The following is a 13,597-nucleotide window of genomic DNA, read 5'->3' as shown; positions in this document are numbered from 1 at the left end:
GGCCTCCCTTTTTTTCCTGCTATGGATTACCAGGAGGGCTGAAAAAATAACTTTGTAAATGGCCTAACATAATTGTTAAATAATGGGACATCAGGAAATAAATTATTTGAACCAAACAATTTAAATTCCCAGTCCATGATTCCTGACCATTGCAGCAAATGCTCCAAAAGATCATGAACATGTTCATTTTTTAAACATTAACGTGGGGTTTTTTTCTCACTGCAATTGTTTGGCTTACATTAAGACAATTCATATTTTATTTTTTATGTCAACAACACTTAACATTAACTTAAGCTCAAAAGAACTAAAATGTAAGCAGAGAAGATAAACTATTCTGCTGCCTTGACATACAATCTTGAAAAAAGAAGACTCTCAAGGTTTCAGAGTGAATGGTGTCCTTCCATAAGGAAGGATAAAGACATCTCCATCATCCTGAAAATCTGAACAGTCTTGATTGGTGGGAATACAGTCAAAGGATTTTGAGTTTCTTTCCATTATAAACTCAAAAGACTTGACAGAGATACCTTCCCAAGCATGGAACTAAGCAGGAACTTAAGACTGAATCAAATGATGTAATTTATTCACCTTCTCCAGACAGAAGACTTCAGACACAAACTTCTGAAACAACATCATAACAACAAATGAAGGGATGAAAATTTAGAGACACATGAGATTTGGGTAGCAGACATAAAGCTGTCTCTCCCATGCCTAAGCTGCATCAGTAACATGAAATAGGTTAGTATACAAAACTCCAAAACACCAAGTACAGAGCTGAGCAATGGAGTGCCCCTTGAGATTCTTTTTAGCCCCAGAGCTGAGAAAAGCTGCAAAGCTTAACTGAACATACATTGCTGTCTCGAATCCAAGTGGTAACTTCATCATCAGCGATGTCTTTGCTGGTTGCAGTCTTCAGGAGCTCATTAGTCTGCTCCTCTCGCTGGCGGACCGTGGAGGAGCACTGCTGGTAGCAGTCCTTGTACCTCTGCCACAGCTGGAGCAGGGTCCTGCTGGCACGCAGCCTCTCCGCAATCTCCTGCAGGAGGTTGTTCCATCTGGGGAACAACCAGAGACTGCATGAGTGATGGAAGCCTGGGAATCCACAACAACTATCCGTGTCCCTCTTTCTCTCTGCTGTTTCCTATGGTCTCTTGACTTTTTAAAAATATGGTAATAATCAAGTTCCAGGCATTTGGTGAAAATAATACCAAAACAAGAATTTCTGTTTCAATACCAAACCAGACTGTTTTGAGCTGTCACAATGTGTGTGATCTGTGCTACATCTTGGCTGCCGTTTATTAATGATGGTGGTGAGAGCTGCAGCACGCTTGTGGTTGTGAACCGCCTGCTGTTTCCACTTAGTACCCTCAGCATCACAAAGCATCCATGACCAACCATGCATTGCCAAAAGCAGATTCCTCTGAGGGCCTAAGAGGCCCAGAACAGCTGTAAACAACACATCGTTTCTTCTCCTGCCATTTCCTCCCAAACTCTGTATTTTAAGTCATAAAGCTGTGTAACTGGTTACACAGAGTAACACAGTAACTGTGTTACTTGTTTGTAAAATACTCCTAGATATATTAAAAATATTTGTATTTCTATTATCCAATTAAATATCTAATCTCCCTTGGAATTCTTTCCTATAATAATTCCACATTGAATTTTTTGCTCTAATAGTAACCAGGAGCACATGCTTTCTCAAATGTGCTTGGTAGTTACCAAACTGCCTAAATGTTTCCTTACCAAAGAAAACCACAATATTTCTCAATTATTATATGATGAAAAGCAAAGGTTTATCAAAAATTCTGCCAGTCATCACTGAAACTGTTAAATGGGGTTAAATAATCTCTCCTCCCACTTCTAGTTTCTAGGATAGGACTGAATATGGATTAAAATAAATTTGGCGTGATTCTGTTTTCAAAAACCTTCTAGCTTTCCACCAAACTACCTTTTTTCTTCTGGATCCTCCCTTCCGGTATCTGAGTAAACCCTTTTACCCTGAATTCAAAGGTGGGGAAGCTGTTTGCCAAGGTAGTGGTGAGAGGCTTAGATTTTCCTGCCTATGATGCCCTTCCTACAACTAGAAATAGCAGCGTAAAATTTGGGGAAGCTGATGCAAACCACTGAAACACTGCAAACAAAATCTTCAGACACAGTTCTCAAATTTCAAGCGCAGTATTATTTTACAGCAAGGTATTTCTGAATCTTGATTGGAAGTCAAGCACAGAGCAGAACTGTTGACATTAATGAGAGTTTTACTCCAGTTCTTGGTGAAAGGAATAATCCTGTCTGTTCCAATGAACTTCTCATCACCCCACTAATTTAGAACAATAATGTGTAAGAAAAATTGGGATTATGTAAAACTGGATTATGGATAAATACAGATTTGCTACTGAAATTAAAGTTTAACAGAAAGACATTTTCTACCTCATATTCACTTCTTTCAAAGTGCTGGTAAGTGTTTCAGTCACTGGTGGGTGACATTCTTTCAACAATTCACTGGTCACAGAACCAAATTTCTGCAAGCTATTCTCTTGCTTTTCCAATTCATCTTGTAGGCTCTAAAGCAGAATAATAAAGAAACAAAACCATGAGTTAATAAAATTCCATGATGTAGAAACATTTCAAAATACTATTCATCAATTGCACTAGATTACAAATGAAAATTTGATTTCATGTGTTTCATATAAATAGGTTGTTTAATATAAAGATTGTTCTGTATTTTTGCAAAAAGTAAAAATCTTGTAAAAGAAACCATTCTAAACAAGGACTTTTGTAAGCACATGGACTGATGCAGATTTAAAAAAGTAACGGATGAAAACTAACTGAATAACATTTTCCTGTTTAGAACAACATGAAAAAATAACAACATGAAGAAATCCATATTCTGAAAATAAGGGTCTCACTCTTTCAATTACCACCATGATGTATGTCTGTCAGGGATGTGTGTTTTGTCCAGCAGAGGGAAATGAGGCTGATGAGGGGACATCTCTCTTACAAGGAAAGGCTGAGGGAGCTGGGCCTGTTCAGACTCAGGAAGAGACAACTGAGAGGGAGACCTCATTATTGTACATAAATATCTAAAGGGGACATTCCAAGAGGATGCTTCCAGGCTCTTCTTGGTGGTGCCCATCAATAGGACAAGAGGCAAAGGACAGAAACTGATCCACAGGAAGTTCCAGCTGAACACGAGGAAGAACTTCATTACTGTGTGGGTGACCATGCACTGGAACAGATTGTCTAGAGAAGGTGTGAACTCTCGCTCACTGGAGATACTCAAGAACTATCTGGACACAATCCTGTGCCATGTGCTCTGGGATGATGCTGTTTGAGCAGGGAGGTCGGACCGGATGACCCACTGTGGTCCTTCCAGTCTTACCCACCCTATGACTCTCTGAAAATGCTCCTTTTTCTTTTTTAACCTAAATATTTTTATGCATATTGTTACAGTTTGAAAGCCCAGAAAACCTCACCCTGAATTTATATTCAAAATCTTAATCAGCAAAAAAGTAATTTTCTGCACCTATTGTTTTACCAACTCCTCTTCAATTGTAAAATCTAGAAGAATGGCTGTAAAGTCCATTCTTGGATATTCTTTAAATTCTGGTATGGAAAGTGCTGTCCATGTTTAGATAATTTGGCTTTATATATGTCTGGAATTTGTATCAAACAAATATTTAAATTATAATGTAAAGTTAAATATGCTGGTAAATACTAACAGAAGAACAGAATAAGAACAACAGAATTTCTTCTACTTCGGGCATCTGAAAATGTTTACATAATTATTTTTGATTTCAAAGATGAAAACTTTTGTTGAAATAACAGGATTTTTATGTAAAGAACAATAAATTGAATATTTGTATTTAATTAAATTATTTCCATTATTATTAATTTATATATTTTTAAAAGGAATCTCCTTGTGTTTTATGCTTTTTTACAATGGTAAATTAATTGAACATATGAGGGTCAGCTCCTGGAGTATTTTTTTTTTTTATCATCAATCTACTGCAAGGTCGGTGGGGGGCTAAAAATGTGATCTCATCCTGCACCTGTAGCTCCAAAGCCTGATGACAAATTTTAGTTTTAATAGCCATTAGCATGATTAAAAAACTTGTAGCAATTTGATGATATGGCTAAAAATTATAAAGAAGTCTAAAAAAAATGCATTGAAAGTTTAAAAAGAAAACAACTATCCCAAATTAATTTTTCTGCAAAATGAAACATGCAGTGCCTGGTTTATAATGTCTTCTCTTTATGTCATGTGATTTTTATGTGCCAGTATGTCTTTACTTATACTTCTTATGAGACAAAGTCTACAGTTATCTGCATCCATGCAATTTTAGGTGAAATTAACTCTTTTCACCTGAAGTTTATCAACTTGGACTTTCACAGCTTCCAGAGAACCAGTAAGAAGATAAAAACGGGACAAAGAATATCTGGCTTCTGTCAGGTAACTGTTCAGTTCTTCATAAGCCACTTTGTAAATGCTCCACTGATCAAGAACGGATTGTAACAGTATCTTCAGTTGGCTAACCTGGGAGAAGGGGGGAAAGAACACAAAAGTAAATTAAAAGCATTCCAGCTATTTGGGATTTGTTTAAATTATTTTCTTCCTTTGAATCTCACGTGCTTCTTCTCCCACATGCCTAATCTTAAACCTATTGAATAATGAAAATTTTGTACAAACTATCAGCTGGGCTTACACTGGGAACAGCATAAAGTTCTACTTCATTTTATAAAGGTTGGATGGAAGGGACTGTAAAGATGTCAAAATTCATTTTACTTTGGTCCAAAGCAGGATCAAGAGAAATCTGTTGAGACGACACATATCCCTAAGGCAAGGAAATCAGCCTATGTAAATGAGCAGAGAGGCTAGCACTAACACAGTGCTTTCCTCCTGAAAAGGCAGACAGATGTTGATCAAACTTTGAATGCTGAAAATTAATGCTGATCTCTTCCTTATTCTGTGAGATCTGTAGGCTTGAAAAGTTAATTCCTGACAGATAATTTGGTACCTTTACACTAAATATCAGGAAGCATCTAAAAAGCTTCAATTATAATGACTAAAAGCATTGTTGAAACAAGAAATATTATACCCATTTTTGCGGAGTGTACACACGAACTTGGGGATTGATGGCCAGAGAGATGGGAAGAAGGACATGATTCAGAATCTATTCCCCTACAACACAGAAGAAATCCACCAGCTGCAACTATTAACTCTTCCTCTCCTCCACGCCTTATTCCTAGAGCTGTAATTTTCCCCTTATGGATTTACCATGTGATCCAAATTGGCCCAGGAATGGTTAATTTCTTTCAGTGTATTCATAACAGCAGAAGAGACTTCTTCTTTCTTGTTCTGTACCAAAGACAGACCACTCTGTTCTACATTTTCTACTTCTTTTTCCTTTGTTCTTATTGATTCTTCTAATTCCTAAGGGAAAAAAGAAAAAAAATAAAGAAGATACCTGAGTATTTCTGATTGTTTAATTGGCTAAGTTATATCGTGATATAGAAAAGACGCCCATAAGCTCCTTAGTTTAAAAAATAGGAGAAATCCTGGCATATTTTGACTTTAATTAGTACACCATGTGATCTCAGGTTATTCTGTAATTTTCTGCAAGCCTCTCCTTACTGAGAGAAACAGCTCAACAGAGAAAGAAAAGAATACAGCAGAACTCTGGTCAACCTGAAACCACATGTCTTTCAATAAATTTTACTCCCTATGAATCTCGAAACACAACAATTGAACTGTTGCCATGAGACTTTACATTGTATAAAGTTGGAAAAATATTTGGAGCAAAATTCTCCCTAGTCTTCCAAACACTTGTTATTAACACAGCCAGAGTAATACATCATTTTTAACCAGCTGACAACAACACAAACACTTCTAAGTTGAACATAATAAGTTTGACTTCCCAAAAAGTGGATTTTTGCACTAAAAACATCCTTTAACTTCATACAAGATTGCTCCAAAATTCAGAACGTAAGACAGGCAAAAGTTTCAAACACCGAGACCAGGAAATATATTTAAAAATCGTCACTGAATTAAAGATGCATTATTTTTTCTAACCTATGACAGGAAAAAATGGTTGAATTCACTTATTAATACGACACTAAGCAGCAACTAACCTTGGTTAATAAATAAACTCCAGCTTTTGAAGTAGTTGAACCGGATATCTGGGAGTGTCTGACACAGTTATTCCTTAAACAATTTGTTTCTCTGCTGATCAAAGTCTGGCCATTCATAACTAACTCCCTAAGTGTATTTGCTAACTTCCCTGACCAAAAGGAACCAAAAAGGTGATAAATCAGATTCAGCTTTGAACTCCAGCCAAGCACACACTGCTGATTATGTCAGGCTGTGTTAAATTACCGTTGCTTCAGGTATATGGGTTTATTGTGCTGAAAACATAAAGATACCTGAATTAAAACTAAGCACTTCAGACATGACTTTCGGATTGAAAATGTAGGTCAAAAATTTCAGAAAAAAATTTGACCTCTAACATACTTGGCCTAACCACCCTATTTCTTTTACAGAAACAAAGATGGCTTAAATATACTAGTGAATATAGAGCAAATTCTTTTATGCATTTCATGTGAATTTACAGCTGTTCTCTGTGAAGAGATGAATGCTAGATTCTATTTTTCTCATTAATTAAATTCAGGCAGGAGAGACACATAAACATACTTCCTCCCTCCCTTTTATGGTGATGTGATCATCAAGATTTTGTGCATTCAGTTGGCCTGACAGAGTTTTAACTTGATCTGGTGTGAAATGTATTTTATGGTATGTGGCAGGACAAAACTCTTCAGAACAAAAATTATGTGATGCCTGATAGTGGGTGGAGGCCTTTGTCTATAAATCCAAAAGTATCTGTTCTGCCTATACACCTGTAAGCTTTAACTCTGGCTGGAGGTAAGCTCCTTAATATTTATATATGTGTACTCTGAATAAGATGTTCAGAGACAACTGTGATACCCAGTTCACTGCTGTGTCATCCTTGTATGAATTCCATGTGAAACGCTGTGGTGATTTTAAACTTAAGTGCATTATGTACATAATACTCATTTTACTCATTCATAGCTGCACTTTGCCTCATCTCATCTTTGCACATTATAATCATGACTCTCTTTCCTTTTCTGGATAGTTAAATATTTCAAAAACAAAACAAAACAAAACAAAAAAGTATGCCTGGCATGCTTTGAAATGTCCAATGTAAAAATAATGATGATTTTAGGTGGTCTTAAGCAACTTTGAGACATTCTAGCTCCTTCTTCCTCTTTTATTGCTTGCACCTTAGGAGTGAAATCTCTCCTTTACTGAAGTCAAGAAAAGTTGAGTCACTCACTTCACCAATTTGAAGATTTCACATGGATTTATGAAGTGTTGTTTCAAACCCTTGCAAAGATGACACTATTATAATTAGACATTACCTGACAGTCTTTCAAAGCATTCTGCACTGAAGCCTGGTCTCCAATTTTTTGCTGCTGTTTCAGCTTCTTCTCTTGAGTTTCAAACCAAGTTTTTAGGCACTGCACATTATTTTCATATTCTGCCCAGGATTCCTGCAGACTCTCCAAGAGCTGGATCTGCAAAGAAAAATGAGTATATACTTTCTCATACAATTATCTTCATTGTTGGGTCAATTATATAAATCATTGAAGACCAATGCAAAGTAGTGCCTTCTTGCAATTCAGTTGAATTGCTTTCAGAATTCAAAAACTGTATATACATTCAAATTTAAATATATCTAGTATTTTAAACAGAATTAATAATAACCCTGGCTTCATTTAGCTTGGGGAAAAGAGGGGAAAGGAATTATCTCACTGTGCTGTCCACTCCTTATAGGAAGGCACGGGGAAAGTAGAGGCAGACTATTGTGGGAGATACTCAGTAAAAGAAGAAGATACAACAGTCACAACAGTTGCAACATGGGAAATTCTGATTGGGAACAAGACAAAAACCTGTCCCCCATCAGAGTGGTTAAGCATGAATCAATTATCCAGAAGAGTTTGTGGAATCTCTCCTTGGAAATTTTCAAGATTCAAAAAACCAAGTCCCCTCTGATCTAAGAGTAATGCTAGCTCAGTTTGAGCGAGAGATTGATCTAGATGACCTGCAGAGGCTTCCAACCATTATAATCCTATTGTTCTATGCATTTTGAAAGTTTACTCCAGAGCAGTTAGGTTTTTTTCTTTACCTTTTCTGTTATCAGGCCTTGCAAGATCTGCCAACGTCTGTTCATTGCTCCAAGCTGCTCTGCAAAATCAGTTTTGTCACTGCGTTTGCTTTCAACATCCTGGCTGCTGATTTGTAGCACTGATTGGTTCACAAAGTCGACAGTCAACTGTTTGCAATTTAAATCTATCTTGAAACCCTAGGGGAAAAAAACCAAAAACAAACAGAATAAACAGAGCAGAATGAGAGTACCATAATTTCTCATTTTCCTGCAAAACAGAGGAAAAGTGTGTAACAGATACATCTTTATCACAATTCAACTAGAAGGCTTTTTTAGCAATTGACCAGGAATTAGAAAACAAGTACCTCCCACTGTAAGCAAAGAGCAGGTTCAGCACCACTAGATGAAGCTCAATAGGCACAAGTTTATGGGACCTGATGAGATGCATCCCAGGATCCTGAGGGAGATGACTGATACTGCCAATCTACTTTCCATCACATTTGAAAAGCCATGGTGGTCAGGCAAATACTCAATGACTGGAAAAGGGAAAACATTGCTCCTATCTTTAAAAAGGGAAGAAAGAAGATCTGGGTAACTACAGACTGATTAGGCTCACTTCTGTGTCTGGGAAGATCATGGTTCCTCATGGAAGCAATGTTAAGGCACATACAAGCCAAGGGCATAACCCAAGACAGCCAGAACAGCTTTACTAAGGGCAGACTGTGCCTGACCAAATGGCCTTCTATTAAATAAATGACTATGAAATGACTGCACCAGTCAGCAAGAGAAGACTGACTGATGCCATCTACCTAGAATTCTGTAAGGCTTTTGACACAGTCTCAAATGATGTCTTTATCTCCAAATGAGAGAGACACAGGTTTGAAGGGGGGACTATTCTGTGGATAGGGATTTGGCTGGGTAGATGCAGCCAGAGACCTTTGGTCAGTGGCTCTGTGTTCATGTGGAGACCAGTGATGAGTGGTGTGTACCTCAGAGCTCTACTTTGTGGCTGTGCACTTTAATACCTTTATCAATGACACAGTGAGATCAAATGTATCCTCAGCAAGTCTGTAAAGGACATGAAGCTGAGCAGCTCAGTAAATACAGCTAAAGAATGGATGTCATCCAGGGGACTTGGACAAACTTGAGAACTAGACCCGTGAGAACCTCATGGAGTTCAACCAGTCCAAGTGCAAGGTGCTGCACCTGGGCTGGGGAGATTAACTCGTTGGGAACAGCCCTGCAGAGAAGGATTTGGGAGTTCTCATGGATAAAAAGCTGGACATAAGTCAACAGGGTGTGCTCACACCCCAGAAGCCCATCTGCATCATGGGCTTCTTCAAGAGAGTAGTGGCCAGCAGTTGGAGGGAGGTGATTATGCCCCTTTGCTCTGCTCTTGCAAGACCCTGCCTGGAGTACTGCATCCACTCTGACAGATCTAATAAGGTTTAAAAATGTCCATATTGATTTGGATTTTCCTAGAAATTAAGGGAAACATATTAAAAACTATATTCCTGCCATAAGTAAACAGCAGAGTAAAAATCATTTTGGCTTCTTTTCCACAGTATCAAATATTTTGCAGTTCTAACTTGTGTACAATTCCAACCACTTCACAAAGTTGGTGATTTTTTTTCCCTAAATCACTTATATTTTACATATTTCTATATATTTAATTGTGGTAATAATGGGGATAATTCAAAAGAAAAATTAATAATTGCCACTCAGTACCTTGTACTTCTGGACGTAACCCTGGATTGCTTTCTGTCCTACTACATTTTTTATATTTTCTTCATCCTGCTGAATTACATTTTCCATTAGTGAAATCCAGCTCATAACTTCAGTGATGGCATGGCGAGAAGGAATTTTGTCCATCTGGAGCTGTTGAGATAACAGACTTAAAACTCACGTTGTGAAGAAAATCGGTAAGAATTCCTTGCTTTGCATTAACATTGTTTCAGTAGTTGACAGGGTATTGCTTGCCTGCATTTAATTACTCAAGAATATGTTCTATGACATTGTTAGGTGGACATATATATTTTGCATTACAAGACAATTAAGAGAACTACAGAATGACATTGTTTTGTTCACTATCACAGACTCAGTTAAGATTTGTGACCCTTCCTCTCTCCCTATAAAAAAAGTTATTATTAACTCTGAGAGCATTCTAAATTATAAACTAAAGCAATAGCTTACACAAATAACCCCCTAGCAACTATATATCTTAAGGCAACTTTTCAACCAGTATAATTCTCTAAGTTCAGTATTACAGCATTAAAACCCCGAAACTACACAATCAAAAGCCTCCTATATGCCTTCACATACTAGCAAAAATCAAGAATATTTTTAGATCTATTTTGTCTTTCAGACAAGAAAGACAAACAGACTTGAACCTAACCTATTCAATTTGAACAAAATCACTATCCAAACTTGGCAGGGCACAAGGATATGAAATCCTTCTTTCCAGAAAGCATACCAATGTGTTGGAAAAATCCCTCACCTGTTCTTTGGTTAAAATTTAATGAATGTAACTATGAAGTCTGAAACTGACACTGATGGGTACTAGACAGGCAGAATTAAAATCTAAGCATAAGCATTCCCACAACAAAACAGGAATAACTTTTTTCTTATCTTTCCTCACATGGACAAATTGAGGAAGGAAGCAACTAGTCAGTGCCAATTGTACAGTCTTAGTTTTCTGGAATCAAAGACCATTGCTGACTTTTTTACCTGGTGCAACTTCTCTTGTACTGCTGGGATTTGTGTGAGAAGCTCTGTCCACTGGGTTTCGATGTGGGACAACCCTGCACGCAATGCAGCTGTATCTACTTTCTTAAGCCTGAGGAGTTGGTTCCCAGTACTCAGGACAGAAGATTTCTGCGATGATTTAGCATCCACTTCTTTTGAAAACTCCTGTAAGCAGAAATATTTTTTGTGGAAATAATTAAGTATTTTTTTTTACTTAGAGTTTTAGAACCTCAGAAAGCTAAAAATATCCTCCTTTCCCTTTAAAATATGTACATTCTATTAGTATTCATCAGCTATCCTTCAGAATAAGTTAGAACAAAAATTGTGTTCAGTCACAAAACCATTTTGTTTCCAGAATCCTCAATATATATAATCCTTGCATATAACAAAGAAGTGCTTAATGTGTATACACAACAGCCTTTTGAAAAACAGCTTCATACATACTCATCAATGATGAGAAGAAGTTTAACCATTTGATTAAGGAACTATTTAATTGTAATTGGAGAGAAATAGGTGTCCTGAGCTCATGAACAACTTACCAAAAAGGAGTTCAGGTGGTCTCGGACAGTTTCTAGTTCCTGAGGAACAGTCAAAGACTGCTGACTCCAAAAGTCAAGTCGGTCCTTTGCAGACTGCAACCACTGTGTCAATTCATTTGATTCACTCTGATACCTGGGAAGATGTTTAAAGAAGAAGGAAACAGTCATCGCCACTTTTTGCCTCCATGTGTTAGAGAAAGATATGAATGCCAGACTTGAAATTTTATTTTTTATCAAATTTCAGAAAAATGTAATTTAATTTTACAGACAGGCATGGTATCAGGAAGCTTCTATTTTGGCCACTATGCTCACAATTTGTAACAGTGCCTTAGTTTTCCCTTTAGAAAAAAGTTTAATAAAGGATAGTAAACAGGTCCCCAACCTCTCTGGACAAGCTGTAACCCCATCCAATGCACATAAACAGACTTTTCACTTCCATTAGAAGGCTCAGTCTTCCTAAAAAGTATCTCAGAGCAGAAATGTAATTTTTTTTTTTTTTTTTTAGAAACCATCTCCATATCATTTCACATGCCAAGCAACTAATGAGATACCAGAATATGAGTGTCCACATATAATAAGCCAGGGATTCATAGATGAAGCTTTTATACCAATTAGATAATTAATTTCAAATGTAGCATATGAACATTAGCAAGGTAGCAAAAGCTCCCTTCCACTTATGCAATGACACAGACCCACAAGAACCCAGAAGCTGCAATGCATCCACTAAAACACGCTGAGGATACTCACGGAACCCACCAAAACACACTTTTCTTATCAACTTGTATACACATGGGGCTTCTAAATTAATCATATAAGAAAGAATTTCCTCACACCAGCTCTAATCTACTACACGTTTTAGTACAAATGAGAGAGCACAACAGCACTTCTATGGAACAGAAGAGCAGTTGAATTATGATATACAGCTCAAAGTACTTTCTTTTAAATGTTGAATCAACTGTCTGGGTCCAGAATGGCTTTGACCTGAAAAGCACAGGTGAAGAACTTTACATTTACCATTAAATCAGCATTACCTTGTCCAGTGCTTCAGTATTGTCTCCAGCCTGTGAAGCTCCTTGGTGACTTTGCTGGTGTTACTTAACCAGCGTTCTCCTAGTTGGTTCAGTTGACCTTCAAGTTCTGAGCAGCTAACAGAAAAAAGGAGCCTCTTCCCATCATCTAGCACTTGGTATAATTTAGGCTGGTATTCAGTCAGGTTAGATCTCAGATGCTGTAATGACAGAGGAGATGGTTAGATAACTACAGGTCTCTGCCACCACACTTTCTCAACATATAGTTTCCTTTTAATGCGATATGCTTTAATGTAATTTGTATATCCAGTGCCACCACAGACCATCAAATTTTTCCTCTGCTCCAGCTCTAGAACTCCCTAAGAACCATCATGCAGGTAATCTGCTCAAAAGTTGACCATGCTGCCACAAACCCAATCATGTCAATATGTCCACTGGTTCCTCCTTATGATGAACTCCTCCTTCGTGTAGATATTCTATACTTGAAAAGAATCTTTGTGGGGCAACATCATTTCTGATAGAAACTGATTAAAATACCAGAACTTACTTTACCATCTGCTGAAAACATACCATCTACTGCAATGAACATTAAAGATGTCCAATATAAAATTATGAACAGTGGTTCCCTCTTCAGCCCTTCCAATGCCTATCATCAGCTCTCTGGACATCTTACTCTTTTACTGATCTACCCTCCTGCTCTTCATGGATACAAAACAGAAGATCACTCCATCCATCCAAATCCCTGAACAGAGAGACTGATTTTTATTGCACAAGAAAGCAAAAAAGGTGACGAAAAAGGAAAGGCTGTTAATACTATTACTGAGAATCAACCTGGAACTCAGACAAATTTTATTTAAATGGTGACTTGTGGATGGATAAAGCATTTGTACATGTGGGCAGATATACCTGCTAAACTCCACTCATTATGCAAATAGTATGGATTTTCAGAACATCTGCACATGGGTATAGACTTGAGCATAAAATGTACATGCCTTCCCATTTTTCAGTTCTGATGAAAGTAATCTGAATATACAGGGCACAAAACTACCAATCTTGTAGTGAGTACATGAGCTTTCTATCACTCTTATTTCCTCTTTCACAGAGTTTT

General features: G+C 37.3%; 1 protein-coding gene across 15 annotated transcripts in view; it reads right to left on the bottom strand.

Annotated features, from left to right (window-relative positions):
• The window catches only part of SYNE1 (spectrin repeat containing nuclear envelope protein 1), a 280,640-nt gene that overhangs the window by 51,335 nt on the left and 215,708 nt on the right, over nucleotides 1-13,597 (bottom strand). For all 15 annotated transcript variants that reach the window (XM_083856114.1, XM_083856125.1, XM_083856128.1 and 12 more), the window contains 10 exons: nucleotides 12,493-12,689; nucleotides 11,462-11,594; nucleotides 10,905-11,087; nucleotides 9,906-10,055; nucleotides 8,199-8,375; nucleotides 7,432-7,587; nucleotides 5,273-5,428; nucleotides 4,361-4,531; nucleotides 2,425-2,558; nucleotides 848-1,052 (listed from right to left, as the gene is read on the bottom strand). In XM_083856114.1, the coding sequence (XP_083712240.1) occupies nucleotides 848-1,052; nucleotides 2,425-2,558; nucleotides 4,361-4,531; nucleotides 5,273-5,428; nucleotides 7,432-7,587; nucleotides 8,199-8,375; nucleotides 9,906-10,055; nucleotides 10,905-11,087; nucleotides 11,462-11,594; nucleotides 12,493-12,689 (1,662 nt within the window). The remainder of the gene's footprint in view (nucleotides 1-847; nucleotides 1,053-2,424; nucleotides 2,559-4,360; nucleotides 4,532-5,272; nucleotides 5,429-7,431; nucleotides 7,588-8,198; nucleotides 8,376-9,905; nucleotides 10,056-10,904; nucleotides 11,088-11,461; nucleotides 11,595-12,492; nucleotides 12,690-13,597) is intronic.

Source organism: Zosterops lateralis, assembly GCF_965231275.1.
Source record: "Zosterops lateralis genome assembly, chromosome: 3".
Classification (NCBI taxonomy): Eukaryota; Metazoa; Chordata; class Aves; order Passeriformes; family Zosteropidae; genus Zosterops; species Zosterops lateralis.
The sequence above is the reverse complement of the archived record's forward strand: the minus strand, read 5'-3'. Positions and strand labels throughout refer to the sequence as shown.